This window comes from Zeus faber, assembly GCF_960531495.2.
Source record: "Zeus faber genome assembly, chromosome: 22".
Taxonomy (NCBI): Eukaryota; Metazoa; Chordata; class Actinopteri; order Zeiformes; family Zeidae; genus Zeus; species Zeus faber.
In genome coordinates this window covers 8882406-8901199 of record NC_137209.1, presented here as the reverse complement: position 1 = coordinate 8901199, position 18794 = coordinate 8882406, and the positions used below count along the sequence as shown (strand labels likewise).

Genomic DNA, 18794 nt, shown 5'->3' with positions numbered 1-18794 from the left:
GTGTAGTGTGAACAGCACGGCGATCTGACGCCTTTGAAAGTGGCGTCATGCGCCCGCGGCATAGGGCGCGCTCGGCCATACCACTGGAACCTGCCAAGTCATCGTACCTGGGACACTGCACAGGTTGGGACAAAACCCCACACAACAATCGCTCCTTTCTTAAAAACGAAAGGAGCGACGGGGGCGATCCTGTGTTGCCGCGTTCCACGGCTCTCCCTCTCTCTCTCTTCTCCCCCTCATCCCCCTCTCCCTCTCCCTCTCTCCCTCTCTCTCTCGTCTCTCTCTCTCTCTATCTCTCTCTCTCACTCTCTCTCTCTTTCTCTCTCTCTCATCTCTCTCTCTCTCTCTCTCTCTCTCTCTCTCTCTCTCTCTCTCTCTCTCATTCCTGAGACTTCCTGATGTCAGATGTTGTGATATATGATCTGCTGGAGTGCGCCCGGTGCGGAGCTGCCCGAGCGGCGCATACTGTGCCGGGTGATTCACCGCCTGGCGTGATGACAGCTCCTTCTCCACGCGTCCGCCGTCCATTCTACTTTCTCACTTCAGTATGTTGTTCGACTTAAAATAAATAAATAACTACAAAAGTCACGGCGGTAGACGCGCTGACAGATACAGGCGTCACGCCGAAGCAGTAAACCAAGCTGCACGTCAAGTGAGAAGTCACACAGGCTGTAAGACAACGGTAAAACCATCTGCCCGTGTTTTATAGGGTTTTACTGTCGCCCGTATTCCCGTTTCTTTTTGATCTTTCCCCACATACCTACATTTCCATAGAGCTGAGCGCTCGATTACGGGCCTTTGAATCATTGACCATTCTTATGGCACGCTCGCACAGGGAGGAGCTCCAATCAGAAGCAGCGCTCCCTACCTACCGAGAGCCACAGCTGAGAACTTCACAACCCCCCCCCCCCCCCCCCCCCCCAGCGCCGGCGCAGTTCCTTGGCAACGCTCCTCGCCGGCGCTCGGGCCAGAGAACGCTGCCCCGGGCCAAAAAAACATCAGATCCTATTAAGGCCACTTTTGCAGGATCTCCCGGGGGGAAGCGCGCACCTCCAATCGGAGATCCATGATGCCAGGCGCCGGGGACGAGGTCGTCAACACACGGATACGCCAACCCGGCGTCCTGCAAAGGTTTTTTTTTTTTGGTGGCCACTCGAGGTTCGGACCGAGGAGTGGGCCGCCTACAGACTAGCCACGGAAAAAAAAAAGCAGACTTAATGTTTATTTACTGCAATGGTATTACTGAAGCTAAACACCTAAGGCCAAACACTAAAAGAATATTTTAATTAGACAATTACATAAAATATGCACCCTCAACAAATGTAAGCTTCAGTAATGACTTCAAATTTAACTCTTCCCCCGCCTACTCAGCGGACGGATAATTTGGCGACCGTCTGATTGTTTGAAGAGTAATTAATTTGCCGGCCAGCATTAAACGGCCCCGACCGGTTTAATTACGCGACATATTTGCGACGACCACTTCACGTGCCATTTCCATTCAGCTCGCATTTCACTCACTCCGCCCATAAACCTCCGAGCAGCTATTTCCTCAAGTGCTCTCTCATCATGTAATGCACTCGGCGACTTTCTCCCTTTTCTGACTTTCATTGAGTGCTTTTCTACCCATACATCTTGGCACGGAGCATGACCGCGGTGTGATATCAATTCATTACGTTTTAATGAATTCATATTCCTCGCGCCCCTCTCTTTGTGTGTGTGTGTGTGTGTGTGTGTGTGCGTGCGTGCGTGCACGTTTAAGAGCTTGGTAAATAGATAGAGGTCCCTCACGTGAGATGTGGAGGGGACACAGCAACAACCTTGACATCTAGAAAGATGTAGAGAGAGAAATAGTACAGTAGGTTATTGTAGTGCGCGTGTGTGGGTGTGTGTGTGTGTGTGTGTGTGTGGGTGTGTGTGTGTGTGTGTGTGTGTGTGTGTGTGTGTGTGTGTGTGCGGGCGCAGGTGCACTGCCAGGTGTCCGTGTTGCCGTGTCATCCTGTGCGCATGATAACACCCATTAGTGCATGTGGCTTTCAGAGCGGGGCTCAGAGCAGGCTCAGTGTTTAATAGCCGCTTATGCACCAAGGAACGGGAACCAAATGAGAAACCATTCAGGCCCCGGAGCCTTCTGAACTTCAGCAGTCGGCGGCGTCTTTCTTCCCTTCATTTTTGGCACGCAACAAAAACGGCCGCAAAACAAAAGTATCGAGGGGAAGCGAGCGCTAGGAGCAAAACAAACTCCACCCGACGGGTCTCGTAACCCCCCGGAAAAGTACCACCACGCTTGCAGGGGCTTTTTCCCGAAACAGGAACCATCTAGTGGGACCACCAATTTCGGAGCCGAGTCCCTCCTGTGGAAAGGGGGCCAAAGTTCCGACAGTAAGTACCCGGGAACTAAATAAACAACCAGGCGGACAATCTCCTATTTCTTTACTATCTCACTTGTCACTCTCCCTATCTCAAGTTGCGTTGCCCACCCCCCATAGTCCATGCTTGCAAATCTGAAGAGGGAGAGAGCACAGGCCTGCTGGGTGTCAAACAACAGTAAATGGATGGCTCCGTTTAAAGTGGCCGTTAATCCGCATAGTTCGAGGGGGTGGGGGAAGGGTAAGGCGGGGGGGATAAAGTTTCACGTCAGGGGTCAAAGGTCAGGGGGTTAGAGCGGGGTTATGTATGGGTTTGGAGGGGCGGCGGGTGGTCGGGGTTCACCGTGAAGCTGAACACACCACCACACACCACCCCACCCCACCACTCGACATCCCATCGCGACGGAGCTTTACCCCCCGGCCCTCACGTTTCGGGATGGACCCGCAAACGTTCCAACGGGGTTAACCTTTTAAAAAAGACATTTGAAACAAGTGACCTGAAAGGAGAGGTAAGTAAGGTCCCCCGCGCTCGACCGTTCCCTTCCTTCTCCCGCGCAACGTGGTAAAATATAGTCCCGCGGGCAAAAGCTTCCCGGGGCTGGAGAGGTTTGCGTCATTGTAGTCACTGAATAACGGTCTATTTTTCCTACGTGAGTGAAAAAGGGCCTTGAGGTGTAATTCGACTGACAAGCTGCCGAGGACATATTTGGCTTAACTATCCGACTGTCGGTTTTCGCAAAATCTTCTAAGCCTCCCGTCCCGGTGTCCACACCAAACTCTCTGTGATGAGTCTCCGTGCGCTGGACTTTATTACTTTTTTTTTTTTTTTCTCCCCTCTCCAAAGGGGGCTCATTAAAGCGGTCTAATTGACCAAGTCCGAACCGAGCCGCTCCTTGAGATCCCTGTCGTTATCTCTCGGCCGAGCGGGCGTCTTTCACCGTTTGCTGTTTCAGGTCGGGTGGCCCCGGGGGGCTTAACGTGACGAGGGCAGAGGTGGAAGTGAGAGAAAGCATCGGTCGGTGACCCCGCTGCGTCAGCATATACGCAAACCACGCCCGCTCCTACCGTGTCGAGTTTCGTAAAAAAAAAAAAAAATAAAATAATAATAATAATAATAATAATAATAATAATAATAATAATCTTACACCGACTGATTAACTGCGGAAAAGAAAACAGAAGATCTTTCTTCCGTCGGTTGGAAAATCACAACCGTCGGAGTTCGCAATATCAATCGCTCCTGTCAGTGTCTAAGGGACGGCTGACTGCAAGCGTAACCTGAAAACATAGGGCGTGTCACTTAAGGCCAAGCGGGAGAAAAACAACCTCTTTCTCCCACTGGAAGAACTGGACAAAAATTGGCGGCACCCTCGATCAAACCACGGCAGCCAATCAACCGGGCTCTCCGGATGGCCCTTCTGCCGTCCAGATTCGGAGACAATCTCGTGGGATTTGCCGGAGTACGGCTGCCTCTCGGGCCGGCGCGGCGTGGCGTTGCCGTTCTGCACGGGTCGCTCCCGTCTTCGGGGGGTTCTTCCCATGACCATAAACGGACCTTCTGTTCAGAGATTTCAGGGTCACGCCTCCAATTAAGGGCTTATAAGGGATGAGGAGTGTGTCTGCTGGGACTGCAGGGGGTGGGGTGAGGGGGTGTAGTATGTTGTGGGAGTCACCCAAGGAAAAAGGATAAATAAAATAAAATAAATAAATGAGAAAACAGGAAACAGGCCCAGTGAGATAAAGACAGTGAAGGCGGAGGAGTTAAGGGTGTGGAAGACAAAGGGAAGGAGGGAGGAAAACAGAGCGGGGGGGGGGGGGGGGATAAAGGACGAAGGAGAACGAGAGGGACCCGAGGAAAAAACGAGGAAAAGTTTTGTCACGTGGGGCTGGAGCTGAGCGAAAAAAGTAGAGGAAGACGGCGGCCGGAGCGCCCGCCGGATGGTGGATAATTATAGCCGGCGAGCGGGGCGATACTCAACGGAGGTGACAGGGCGAGTGCTTTTTGAAACGCGGGGGGATAAAAAATAAAAAATAAAATTCAAGATGGCTGACGTTTTAAAAAAAAAAAAAAAAAAGAAGCCCCCTGTTCCCTCCAGCCGGCAAGCCTCATTAATGAAAGGCGTCACAAGACTGGCCCTGGTAGTCAACAACCCCGGCTTTTATAAACGGCGCGGCGCAGTATGAGACAATTCCTCTCTAGTGCGATCGCAGATATAATGGTTTTGGGTTCGTCCCCCGTCCCCCTCCCCCCCGCATCACTCTACGAGGTTCCTGTACCAGCCGTTACTGACGCTAAGCCTTGTTGTTGTCTTTTCAAATACCTCTTGTCGCAGAGCTGACAAATGGATAAGATAAGATGACAATTCCACCCCCGACGCATTATAAATAAACCCAAACCGATCGCCCGCGTAGATGAAACGGGGATCAGAGTGTCTCCGTTCCCCGTCTCTCGCTTTGTGAGTCCCCCCCCCCCTAATCCCCCGTTGTATATCCACAAATTCCTGGCGTGTTTGGTGAAAGCATTTTACGAGTCCTGAGTTGCGCGACACCGGCGCTCGCATTGTCCGTCTTCCTCCGCCGCGCGCAAGCGATGTACATTACACCGCATCGACGTTATCCTCCGAGCCCCACAGCCCCGTCCGACCCCCTCCGATAATGTTTCATGTCACAGAGGGTTTATGTATCTCCGTGCCCTTTTCAGGAGACGCGCACGCGTGCGCACATAGGGACCGCACCACACGCCACGACCCGGCCCCGCCGGAGAGCGAGCGAGAAAGAGAGAGAGAGCCCGGCGCGGCCTCCCTCCCTCCCTCCCTCCACCCGGCCTCGGTTCTCCAGCAGCGTGGCTCCCGCCCGCGCCCCGCTCGGCCTCCTGGAAAAGGTCACGCCGGCCACCTGACCCGCTGATATTTGAAGAGGGCCGAGCAGATACCCCGACCCCGGCCAAGCACAGTCCAATTACTCCCCGGGGGGAGACCGCGCCGCATCTTGCTGAACTCCGCCCCCTCCCCCCCTCCCCCGGCTCGTCCGTTGCTCGCCGTCCGGGGCATTTGCGAAGATCTTCTTACGTGTTTACATGTCTGTTACAATCTGGAATCAAACCCGGCTCCGTGCTGTGAAAGTCCTCCGGACGTGGCGGTGCCAATATGTGTCCTATTGTGGAGCGGCCAAGTAACGCTCCGCGAGAGCACAGCACAGAGCTCTGTATCTTTACACTGTATATTATTTACGAGTGGAAACCTCACATGTTCTTCTTGGTGGGCGCTGAACTGAGTCGAAATCGGACTTGGTGGACTTGTTGAAAAATTGACAGCGTGGAGGGTGAAGGTCAAGACATCAGCGGCCCCCAGCGGGTCGTGGGCTGCTTGATCTGTATAATCTAATCCCGCTCGCGGTTGATGGGGCGCGCTGTATCGACGGCATCTTCCCCGAACCTCTCCCTACTGTTCACATAATTGACATAACCAGTGGAAAAAAAAAAAAAAAGGTTGACTAAAGGTTACGATAAGTGATGTCAATGTCCGGGGGTTTAATTCCTCCATCGAGGCACTAAGTTCATATACCGCCCAACAACGAGAATGTCACCACACCCCCTGCATGTATAGAGCGCACTCCGCGAGCGACCGAGTCGACGACTTGAAATATCGCGCCTGTGGACGGCGTTCCTCTTCAGAACCACTCAAATGACGTATTTAAAGCCTCCCAAAATACCCCCTCGCAGCACGCCGCCGTGTCCATACACGGTCTGGAAACCCGCGGCGTCGGAAACTTATCTTATGTGACATTCGTTATCCGAGGTGTGGCGCGTCGCGTCGCGTCACGCCACGCCACGCAGAGCACCGCGCTCCGGGCGCCCCGGCCCGCCGACCCCGGCCCACCGAGTTCCGCGGCCTGTGAAACCGTCCAGAGCACCTGATAGTAGGACTTTATCAAGCCCAACTCGCCAGATTAGACGCCGCTTGGGGGGGGGGGGGGGGGGGGGGGGGGGGGGGGGTTGGGCCGCGAGTCAGGAAACCTGCATACCTTTCTCTGCGACCAGGCCATGTTTGGTGACCCGCGGAAGATAAACACGGGGGTGGAGCCGAGGTGCGCAGGGAGGGTTTGCGGCGAGGCGAGCTCCGGCGGCCGCAAATCAGTCATCCATTGGGTCACACACACACACACACACACACACACACGATAACTAACGCTATTGTCTAGCATGTGAGAGTCATGCCAGGAGGTTCGTTAAACTTTGACTAGCTTATGGTACTTTTTTTTTTTTTTTACTGTTGCTGAAGGGTCGTTGGACTTAAAGCCTTTTTTTTTTTTTTTTTTTTTTTTTTATAACTGTGGCTTATGTCACATTGTATAGATCATTTCATTGACAAAGGGGTCAATAGGTATGTTTGCAAAGCATTGAAATGGGCACTGTGTAAAACTGCTAGGCAACATCTGCACAAAGAGGTTGAAAAGGGAAGACGTCGGCACGGGACAAATTGATATTTTGGTTAAATTGTCTGAATGTATATGCGTGGGAATGAACCATGGGAAACATGTACGCGCCTTTATTCCGGTCTAATGAGATCTACACTTTGGAATTAATTGCAAATTCTTGACATGATCTTTAAACAAAAGCTGCCACTTTGTCAAGTGGATTAGTGCACGTGTGGCTGCCTCCTTTTTGCCTGCATTGTTTGTGAGCTCATGTGTGGAACCATGCGCGCGCGTGTGTGTGTGTGTGTGTGTGTGTGTGTGTGTGTGTGTGTGTGTACACCGTTTCACAAAAGATAAAGCGGTGCCGTCTAACCTAACATTTATATTCTTCAGCCCCTGCCAGTCTGGGCGACTTCCAAACAATCCCACAACCTTTAAAATCCTCTGGCCACCAAACAGGGTTTCAAGCCCTTCTCTCTCTCTCTCTCTCTCTCTCTCTCTCTCTCTCTCTCTCTCTCTCTCTCTCTCTCTCTCTCTCTCTCTCTCTCTCTCTCTCTCTCTCTCTCTCTCTCTCTCTCTCTCTCTCTCTCTCTCTCTCTCTCTCTCTCTCTCTCTCTCTCTCTCTCTCTCTCTCCATTTCTTAGCTTCACGCGACCGCGGGATCCCCGGCGGACGCCTGCTCTTTTGTGCCGCAGAATGGGTAAAACTTCTGCGAGGGAGATAAGCTGTTTTGCATATTACTTTAACAAACGGCACTCTTAAGAAGCACACTCGACCCAATGATGAAGGGCTGTCCGTGCATTAACTGGCGATTGTATATATGTAAGGTGGCGGGGTGTGTGTGTGTGTGTGTGTGTGTGTTGTCTAATTGCCACCTACAACCATAAAAGGACATCTGCGCATTACGATTGCCAATCTCGCCTATATTCCCATTTCAAGTGTTTACACCACCGCTAAAACGGAAATTTTAGAAAAGGTCTCTCTTCACCGAAATAAGTAAATAAATAAATATAACGTCACCCGTGTTTTGCCAAGGGGCCTGTACCCGTAGAAAACCACGGCAGAGGACCAAATATGGACTTACGCGAGGCCGGAGCTTTTGGCGATTGGGTTTCAAAGTGACTAATAGTGCACCGGGGCGTGATCTAATAAAGTCCATGAGAAATGAGCGATATGATCCGGTACACCTTCATGACTTCATCACTTTGCAGTGCAGACCAGTGCTGCAATAACAAGTCAGGTCATTTGAATAGATGCACTTCAGCGCCAGAGCAAACCACCCCCTGTACAGGACGCCCCTACATAACATATTTACCGAAAGATAGATATTGGGAAATTGGATCCAGGTTGTGCAACCGGACTAATATTTATGGAGGAGAGCGCTGGGCTTTTGTCCAGCGTCAAGTGGGAAATTAGATTACCTCAACTAAAAGCGTTCAATTTTTTTCGGGAGGGGGGAGGGACATAATAAATGTCAGGGGTGTTCAGGTGCATTTATGTAAAAAAATAATAATAATAAATAAATCTATTGTCCGAATGTGAGTCACGTGGTACAAATAAATATTGCCAATATATTCAATCACATAATACGCTTGAATATCACAAACACGAACCAGACATTTACACACAACAAACAAATCAAGAGTGATTTTGGGATGGTATGACCAAGCAGGTGGAGGCGCTGAGCACAACAGTTTTCGAAGTTCGCCCCACGTCGTTACTTTCCTCGAACGCAGCATTTAAAAGGGCGAATTCACAACATCGCGATATTACGGTAACGGGGCAAAAAAACAACAACAAACACAAACAACAACAACAACAACAACAACAACAACAACAACAACCACACGTCGCGATTTCTATCGAGATACGTCGGCTAGCCCGCCGCACAACTCCGAAAGATAACGAAGGGGAGCGTCCAACTTCATACCTCCTCTTCGTGGCTGGTGAACTCGTTCTGCTCGTTCTCCTTCTCCATCTTTGTTGATGCGGTTCGTGGCGGGAGCCGGGACTGTTGTTGTTGTTGTTTTTTGTTGTTGTTGTTGTTGTTTTTTTTTTTTGGGGGGGGGGGTGTCACTTTTCAAAGCGCCGGAGCGGAGCGTCTTGTGGCTCGGTTCGGTGCGCGTCCGCGGTCCCCTGTCTTCACTGGAGCTCCTCCGCTGGCTCGGGCGACATCAACGGTCAAAGGGGGGAGGAAAACGCGGCGGAGACGCTGGGAACACCTGGGAGACACTCGGGTTATGTATTCCTCATTTGGTGGGTGGGTGGCGTGGGTGGGGGGGTGGGTGGAGTGGCGTGTTATTCCGCTGCCGTCCTGAGGAGACGAGTGAGGGACTCCTGCGCCGCACCGCCGCTTCTCCCCCAGATCCGGATGGGAGGGACGGGGCGTGGGATGAGAGGGTGGGGATCCGCCCGCACCCGCGCCCGCGCCCACCTTCCCTGGAGGTGGGTGCGGGCTGCGTGGAGCCCGACTGAACAACACCTTCAAACGCCCTCCTGTAAATAATTTATGACAAAATTATTATTCTGTGACATTATGAATAGAGCGGGGATGCTCAACCCGAGGTGCGCGGACCCCCTGGTGGTCTCCAGAAAAATAAATAATAATAATAATAATAATAATAATAATAATAATAATAATAATAATAGGTGTGGCAATTTAGACCAAGAAAAAAAAGTTACCCTAGTTAAACCAATTACAACCAGGTGATTGCGGTTGCAGCAATGTTCCAAAAGAAAATAAGCAGAGAAAGTGAAATTAGTGAGCAAATTAAAACGTTGGATAAAGTTGTCTAAAGAATTTAAGAAACAAAACAAACAAAAAAAAATACACACAAAAAACATTTGATAATCAAAATACTATTCTGGCTAAACATTATTTTTGTGAGTAACCCTAACCACCTATAAAGACCTGTACTGGAAATTGATCGTCCCTTGAGATGACCTCTGCGTGGGGCTAACCTATGATTAGAACTGTGGTTCTCAACGTGGGGTCCGGGGTCCGGCCCCCCCCCCCCCCCCCACGGGGCCCTTCAAGAGGTTCCAGGGGGGTCCCCAGCAAAACTACTAATAGCCTAACATTCACCGTTATTTAATTTTGAAGACGTTAACAACATTAAAGCATGCACGATAATGACTTTCCTGATTACAGTTTCACAGTTTTCACCCCAACTATAGTAAAGACAGGTGTGGAAGTTCTGGCCAAACAGTATCTAACAAAAAACATCTTCTCAGAGACACAATCTGAAATTTAAATCAATTTCAAATCAATGGGAAATTTGTATCAAATTGATACGGAAAAGGTTGAAAACTGGAATAGAACATCCCTTTATTGTCTTTTCTTATTGTCACTATTCTTATTTGTTTATCCATGTGCATTTACTATCTTCGATGCAGTTTGTGTTATTGGTCTCACTATTGTGGTGTATTCTTAATGTTCTTAATCTGGGAAGCACTTTGTAACACCTGTTTTGATGTGAAATGCTATATAAATAAAGTTGTTACAATTATTTTTATTGTTACTATATGTCCGTGCTCACTGTATTGAGCCTTTGTCTGTATCAAAGTATTGTTTGAATAATTGAATAGTTTCACAGCTTAACCTGTTGCATTCCTAACCTTTTGCCTCCAATGTTTTTAACCCGCTGGTCACGCACTCAGGAGTTTATGAAATGCTTTATTGCTCTCCTCCCTGGTGCTTTTAACGTCCTACTACATCACACTCAGCATAAATAGCTACCCGCAGAGTTAAACAGACCATTGGGCCTGGATGATAATTAACCAAATTGTGCCGTAAATTTCTCACGGCTCCCAGTCTCATCGTTCCAAGTCGCGATGAGCACTTGTTTGCGCTGCAGCCAAATAGTTCTTCCGGGACGTCGCTCTCGCCCCCGTTGTGTTTTCGTGCAGATTTACAGGGACTCTGGCAGATAGAGGACCTGTCATCACGTCAAGTCAAAATGTGAAGAACGAGTCGCACAAATCGAAATGCCATGTACGGACAGGGAGCGGAGTCGTACGTCAGACGACCTCCAGCCACGGAGGCCACCCCTGCATTAACACGACTGCCGCCGATGACTCTTTGGAGGTTTCGAAACACTAAATTTACCGCCACACATTTATTCTGGGCCGTAGCCTAGAAGTGCAAAGCAGTCTCGAAGAAATCTGTCAGGTGACAAAGCAGCCTTTGAGGCTCTGCCGTTTCCAAACATTTATTTTGAGTGCCGTCTCCGCTTTGTTGTGCGCCATGAAACGCTCCGAAACTGACAGCGGCCCGGCGCGTCGGAGACTTCGACTATATGTTGTGCGACGTTTATTGCGGCGGACAGAAACCCGCCTTTCCTGACAGCGGGCGCCGCAAACGGAGCGTGGCAGTTCTGCTGAACTTGCGCCTCAAAAGCAAAAAAGCAAAAGAAATGAGAAGGAAAAAATAGTCACAACGGAGTGGCCGTTGCCCCCTCCAATCTTGTCCATTCCAATTGCGGCGCGTCTGAAGTAAACAACGCGAAGAAGGGACATGGCGTAGTGTTCTTTTTTATGCTGATGAGAAACGAGAAATGTTTTGTTTGGGGGTATTGGAGTCTTCAAGCCAGCAGATAAAAATGGAAATGCTCCCCCTTGATTCTCAACAGTCCCTTTATCAAAGCGCCTTGCTGGGCTCCGGGGGGAGGTGGGGAAGAGGGGGGAGGGAGGAGGGAAGGGAACAGAGGAGAGGAGAGGAGAGGGGGGAGGGCAGAGGGAGAGATGTCCCAGCTGTGTTTGACAGGTCTCAGGGCTGAGCTGTGTGGTCTGATGCTTTCAGAACCCCTCGCCGCCCCCCGCCCCAAAACACACACACACACATACACACACACACACTTACGCACTGAGACACACAATCACACACCAACACGCGCGCACACACACACACACACACACACACACACACACACACACACACACACACACACAGACGCTCTTAGGGAAGACGAGGGTCTGGTCAAAGTGGAACACATCAGCAGCCAGCTTTGACATGGGCCAGTCCTAAAACACACACAAGCTAGGGACTTGTTCGCTTTTAACGTTATCTGCAAAGATTCCCAGACAGGAAACATGCGGCGAAACAGCGGGATCAGCTCGCGGAGCGGCGGCCAGCGCGGATGCACCAATAAAACCCGCGTACATTCAGCCATAAAACTAACCCCATCGTCCACGCGTACACAGGCGTCACTCCTATTGCCGTATCTCTGAAGGCGGATCCAAATCAGATTAGTCAGTTTGCTCTTCCCGACCAGCGAGTCGCGGCTAAAGCACCAGCTTGACGTGAGCACCGAAACATTAGTCCGCCGTGACACAACGCCGATATATCGATCGGCAGGGTTCTCACCCGGGGGGAGGGGAGCGCCCCCCGAAGTAACTACTTGCCGTCCTCAACCTGCCGCCGGACAACACCGACGGAGGGCGGGCTTGGAGCGGACCCCTGCCTGGTCTTTGCCGTTAGGCGCGCTCGTCGAGGACGGCTTTATCGCCGAATCCGACGATAACCCCCGCCGGGCCCCGGCCAAACCACACAAAGGACCGTCTCGTTTGGATGAGGTGGCGGTCGCGGGCAATGGCAATGGGGGTCCGCTTCGGTGTTTGGAAACGACGGGAAGGAAAAGTGTCTCTCACCGGGCCTGGAGCCAGACCATTCCATTCCATTCCTCTGACTCGGTGATAGGCAAAGCTTCTCCCGCGGCGCACTTTGATCCCCTTCTCGGATCGCTAATGAGCAATCTGCGGTCAGATTGACCCACTCTAATTGGCCACCGGAGGCGTGCGGATGGGTTGGGTCACCTTGCGAAGACCGGTTACTTTTCGTTTTTCAACGTATCATTTACTTTCAATCCCGCCCCCCCCCCCAGCCTCTCCATCTTGTTTAAGATCCGCCGTACACAGCGCGGAATTCGTTCACCTTCGAAGACACCGCCGAGATAACCAATACGGCTGCATCGGAGGGGGTTCGAGGGGGGAAATTAGCATGGCTTTTGCTTCGCTCTCCACTTTTCATCTCGCTCCTTAGCATGTTCCCGCTGTTGGACGGCGCGGCGGCTCAGAAGAAGAAAGGAGCGCGGGCCCGCAGTGATTAAGTCTGTTGCATTGCTGAGTAGCGAGGTAGAACGTGGATTCCTCCTCAAGGGCGAGGGAGGGGTCACGGCGGTGCCGGCGTGCGCTGAGAGCGAAATGTGCGCCAAGCGGAGAGAAGAGCTCGGCCGCAACCCTCCCTTCCCCGCGTTGCGTTTTCTTTCCGTCTCACGCTCTCCCATCCCCAAAATGCACAAAGATAGGGAAGAGGAACAAGTCTGTCATTTTGGGACGCTTGTATGAGCTTCTCATGGCTCAGCGGTCGGATAAAAGGTTGAGTGCAGGGAAAGAAAACAGACCGCACCAAGCGCGTCCGGCCAGACTACAGTCACCTGCGTTGACAAAACCCTCGGAATGCTTTTTAGCGGGCCCGAAATATCTGCGAGGCGCCGTTAAGTGGTCCTGAAGTAGGCGAAGGGAGACCTTTGTTGTGCAGCGCGGACAACAAAAGTCCGGTCGCGGAGGCGAAACCCAATCCTTCCGCACAAAGGGAAGCGCGGCATCAAGTTGCACCTTTTTCCGCCGCAGTAAGATTGTTTTTTACGGAATTTCAATTCAAAGCGTATTGATTAAATATCCGCAAATACACCGTGCATAGCATTATTATGTCACTGGCAGTAAACACAGATAATGTCAAGCGGAGAATTGAGGTTTGGGACTCTGGCAATGGCACACATGGATTTTTTTTTTTTTTTTTACCAGCGATCAGATACGTAACATCAGAGGAACAGCCAGGGGGTGGGAAACCATAGTGGAAACACATGAAAAAGGTGTTTAACTTAAGTAACTAAATCACAACTACAAATGCGGTAGCCAAGGTGAGTCGATGCCGCGAACAACGAACGGGGTTTTCCGAAGAGGCCGACGTCTGAATTATCTGAACGCGTCGAGGTCGACAGCCTCCAAAAACCCGACAGCGCGCGTCGAACCCGACAACCCGGCGCTCGCATTCGAGGTCTGGCGTGCGTAGACGCGTTAGCCGTGCGCGTATGGCGCACGAGAACAAAAAAATATATTTAAAAAAATCTGAAGAAGAAATCGGAAGAAGCATCTTTCACCCTATTTCCGACATTCGACAACGTCTGTTGCGGACTGTTAAAAATGTTAGGGCCTCCGGTGGTCTGATAGATGGCTATCTATCTTACCCGGTCCAATAAATGCTCTGCATGATCTTGTAATGACCAAGAACAATTGGGCGATATCACAAGGCCACTGTTCCCTCCTGATGTTCCCGTTTTCAAGGACGAGCATTTCAGGGCTCTTAATGTGTGATCGTGGGAGAAAATAAATTGAGACACGGTAAGATTGAGACACGGGTTTTTGTTGTTGTTTGTTTTTAAGGCAGGGACGGGGACAAGACATCCTGCGTTTCGTCTGCGTCGTTTGAAGGGTAAGTGAATGGGCGTCGTAGAGACGGAATTTTTTTTTTTTGCGATAATAGTTTGGGATATCTACGCCGATCTATGCGGTCACTGGCTCTGAAGCGCTGGGAGAGCACTCACAGATCGGCGGAGGAAATGGACATGTTGATAATCACAGCCTCATATCGTGTCGTGTCCGACTAAAGGCTGGGAAGATTCTGGGAAGATGTGGGAAAGACTTTTTTTTTTTTTTTAATATTCCAAAAAATATATAAAATAAAGTATGATTCTAGTGCGAGATTCCACGCAAAGAACTGAAATTATTAAGTAGGTAATTCCTCATGGTACCGACCTTGCTCTATTTTTATTTGTCTGTTAGTTGCTAATTTCTATTTCCTTTAAGTTGTGGTATGGAGGAGGATAAAAAAAAAACCAAAAATTAAAAAGGGCATCCTGTGCGATATTTTTTTTGGTACCGGTTGCGGTGAAATTAATTATTCCTGTTGAAATGCAACGGAAGCCACTGCGCCCTATAGGTCAAACTTCACTTTCCAAAGGTGCTGTGGACCGGGAGACAAAGGTCAGCTGTCAGAACGTCTTTATCTCCTCAAAGCAACCGGTGGCCTGTTCGGAGCACGACAACGACTTGATCCACATCTGCTGCTGCGACTTACAGCGGAACGGATGTGAAAAAAAAAAACAAAAAAAACCCAAAAAACAAAACACGTCGTCAACGCCCGCTCTGTTTCCCTTCCAGGGTGCGAGGATAATAAGCCGTCGAAGAACCGATCGTTTCCACTCGGGCTCATATGTGAGGATTTCGCGAATGCGCTGCGCTCGGCACTCGGGGCGGAAATATTTGTTTCGGTTCCTCCGTAAAAAACGAAAGAAAACAAAACAAAACAAAAACAAAAACAAAAACAAAAAAAAGACGAGACTTTTTTTGTAAGCACACGCAGGCGAAAAGGCGCGGCCGTCATTGTCCCCACCACGCCCTGATGTACAAACGTCACCTGCTTTCAACGCGGCAGCCGCGTAACTTCTATTTAGGGAACAGCGAGCGGTAAAGGAGGTATTAATAACCCCCCCCATCCAAACACAGAACAGCATTTGAACTTCCCGTGGGCTCGCGAGAGCAACAAACAAGAAAAGAAAAACGTTCAAGAAATAAAGAAATTAAATGCGTACGTGCATAAAAAAAAACCACACACACACACACACCCCGCCCCCCGCGAGGTCCTTGTCACCCCTCACGTCCCCGCGTCTGTCCTTCCTTGTCATTTCAAAGTGAAACTGAAGGCTCCGGCAACACCCCCCGAAATAATAATAATAATAATAATAATAATAATAATAATAATAATAAAGAAAAAAACCGAAGTGAGAATGGTTAGGGGCCTGGACGCGGGGGGCCCCTGCTGCACACTCTGGCAGCGAAATAATTAGCCCGATCTGGACTCCGCGCCGGACTCATTCAGATGAGTGTTGGCAGAGCGCGACGCCAGCTGCGGACCTCCTCCGGGGGGAGTCACCGCGCCGTCCACGGGCCGCCGCCCCGCCCGAGAACCCAACCGGAGCCGTGTCCTAATGTCGCAGCGCGCCGTCGTAACCCGGGCTTTAATAGAAACGACTGTAAAAAAAAAAACAAAAAACCCAAACAAACAAACTAACAACAACAACAACGACAAAAAAAAAGATGACGGCGCTACCAGGCGCGGTGCTTCCTGTTCCCCTCGACGCCATCCAGCGAAAAGACGCAGAAACGAATCTGTATTTGTAAAGATTATTGTATTTGTTTGTTTTGGGGGTTTTTTTCGGCGTTTTTAATTCAGCCCGTGCCTGGATGTGCTTACAAAAAAAATTAAATAAATAATAAATATAAAAAAAGCAGAAACCGCACCCGTCTCCGCTGCAATAATCCGCGGCTAAGTGAAATTCCCACTGCGCCGGCAGCACCAATTTGGCAACCCGGACAGGAGGGCACCAGGGCTGGCAACCCACCGCGTCGAGAGATTGTAATCTTTGGCACTGGGGGGCGGGGGGGGGGGTGGTGCCACTCCCATTTTACAGACCCTGCTTTTCTGCAAGAAGACTGCACCACACTACACCACACCACACTATACTACACCACACTACACCACACTACACTACACTACGTTGTTTTTTCCTGACCGCATTGGGAACACAAACTCGTTCGGGGTTAGAGGAGCTCAGATTAGAAGAGGAGATAAGAGTCACCCATTGAATAAAAGTGAAAATCCCATTCACGTGTCACGGCCTGATCAGTAAATGATCGTAAATGGCTACCAGGAGTAATGATGACAACAATGCTAACAATAATAATCATAACCCTAATCATGACAAAAGAAGAACTTGATAAAAGAAGGTTGGAGTCGGACATCCACGATCACCTCGCCAAACAAAGGGACCGCGGAAAAAAAACCAACAGTTGCTCAACAGCGCCGCCCCGCGGACAGAGCATGTAAAGACACAATATAAAGAAATCGACACAAAAAAAACCCAACACGTTTTTTGTTGTTTTTTTTTAAACTACAGACATTGACTTTATTAAAAACCAAAGTCTTACAACATTTGTGAACACATAAATGACATGAATATAAAACAAAGGTCCTTCCTCATATGTCGGAAGAAGTGTGAGACGTAGCGGGGAGAGAGGGGTGTCGTGGATTTATCATTACTATTAACTAGAGAGGCCGACCGGAAGCAGCGAGGAGACCCTGAAGGATCAGGAAATGTGGAGGACAAAGTGAGATGACTGTGAACAGTGACAGACCCACATCAGCGCTTCCCCTGCGTGTTTGAGATTGTCACCGCGTGGCGTCAGTTTCTGGCAGGTGTCGAGCCGCCCTTCACGGTCTTCTTCAAGTGGTGGTAATTTGGCAGAATCTTCATGAGGAAGTCCAGTTGCAACGTCTGGGACTATAAAATGGAGGAAATGGATCAAATAAAAGCCCAACGTAATTGTAATTGTCATTGTCATCATTAATTATAACCACTCATGAATTTGTTGTCAGTGCACTGTAATGTGAATGTAAGCCAAGACAACCTAAAGATCAGGTCTAGTCTATGTGCACTACATGGCGACAGACCTGTGGTTTCTCATTCTGCACACGCCTCTTGCAACCCGTCCCGTAGACAACCGTGTTCTCCGGTATGACCTCGCGCGTGTTCACCTGGCAACACGCCCCGATTATACACCCACTGGTCAGGATCACGTTTTTCCCAAGGTCGGCTGTGGGATTTCAGGTTCAAGCATGTCATTGTTTGGAACCAATCGATCAACGAGACACGTCCACGACGATCAGAACGGGGAGAACATTCAAAACCTGCACCGGGATCTTCTCAAGGAATTAACGGCGTGTCCGCTGAATACCTCACCTTTAGACTCGATCACGTTATGGTCTCCGATTTTTAGCGCCTGGGAGACTTGGAATAAGAGTTAAAGACTTAGCGTGCTGCGGTGTAACAACATCTGATGCTGAAATGTCTGTCACATGATATAAGTGTTCAACAAGTATTTCAAAGGATACCACATCCCACTTCAAAGACATTGTTGCTTCCAATGATCATGGTTTTGGGCTGTTTGTTGGGCACGATATTTTCCGGGTAACTGCAGATAAAAGCACAAGGCTCCAATAGTAACTTGACGTTTGTGTAATTTAAATGACAGTGGTATTATGATGCAGATACCTGTTTATGATGAGTGCCTGCTCCTCAATCAGGTTGCCTTCCCCGATGATAATGGGGCCGGACTCGGCTATGATCCGTGCTTTGGGGTGCACCACCGTTCTTGCGCCTGTTGAGATTCAAGTTTTTTTTGTTTTATATGGCACAGTCAAATGGTAACTGATGATGATGATGATCAGTGAGCTGCGCAAAACAAAACAAACAGAATTATGTTTATACTTTGATCGATATCAATAATTGATGAAAATTGATCAAAATAAATATAAATAATACATTTATAATGAAATTGATAAAAATAATTGATCAAAATAAATATAACTAATACATGTATATTAATATTGATAATAATATTTGATAAAAATTAGTATAAACAACAGTCATAATTATATCGATGATAATAATAATAATAATGACGATCAAAATAGTTGATACTAACAATAATTGATCATATTTGATGACGAGAACACATCGAAATAATATCATTTAAATAATAAACGATTTATTGGTGTACTGTTGCGACACAAACAGGGCTGGAGCACAGAGTCCAATAAAATAAACAAGCTCAATCCCACCGATCGACACGTCTCCTCTTATTTCGCTTTCAACACACACGACAGCTCCAGCGGCGATCCTGCCACTGTCAGGGAATCACAAGACACACACCGTTCGGATTAGGACCACGACAGCGTCCGCCAGATCCACGACAGAACAACACGAAAAACACCCATGAGCTCGTGGTTCTTCCACCGCCTGCGGGATCAACGTGGGTTGTTTTTTTTTTACCTTTTCTGCGCGCTCTGCTTGTTAGCGTCCGCCATCCTGAGCACGATCGACTGACGGGCGATTG

The 18794-nt window shown here is 49.4% G+C and overlaps 2 protein-coding genes across 3 annotated transcripts in view; both read right to left on the bottom strand.

The window, feature by feature from the left end:
- The window catches only part of LOC307247272 (RNA-binding protein with multiple splicing-like), a 36601-nt gene extending 27575 nt beyond the window's left edge, over positions 1–9026 (bottom strand). For both annotated transcript variants that reach the window (XR_013844735.1, XM_080023384.1), the window contains exon 1: positions 8710–9026. Coding sequence is in view for 1 of the 2 variants with exons in the window: in XM_080023384.1 (XP_079879510.1) it covers positions 8710–8757 (48 nt within the window). In the remaining variant the exon portion in view is untranslated. The remainder of the gene's footprint in view (positions 1–8709) is intronic.
- Positions 9027–16811: 7785 nt separating this feature from the next.
- Positions 16812–18777, bottom strand: LOC307247271 (dynactin subunit 6-like). Its single transcript, XM_080023383.1, has 7 exons — positions 18731–18777; positions 18520–18584; positions 17951–18056; positions 17791–17870; positions 17639–17686; positions 17350–17492; positions 16812–17179 (listed from the first exon to the last, which is right to left on the bottom strand). The coding sequence occupies exons 1-7, from the start codon at positions 18763–18765 to the stop codon at positions 17081–17083; spliced, it is 576 nt and encodes a 191-aa protein (XP_079879509.1). The 5' UTR covers positions 18766–18777; the 3' UTR covers positions 16812–17080.
- Between the last annotated feature and the right edge of the window lie 17 nt (positions 18778–18794).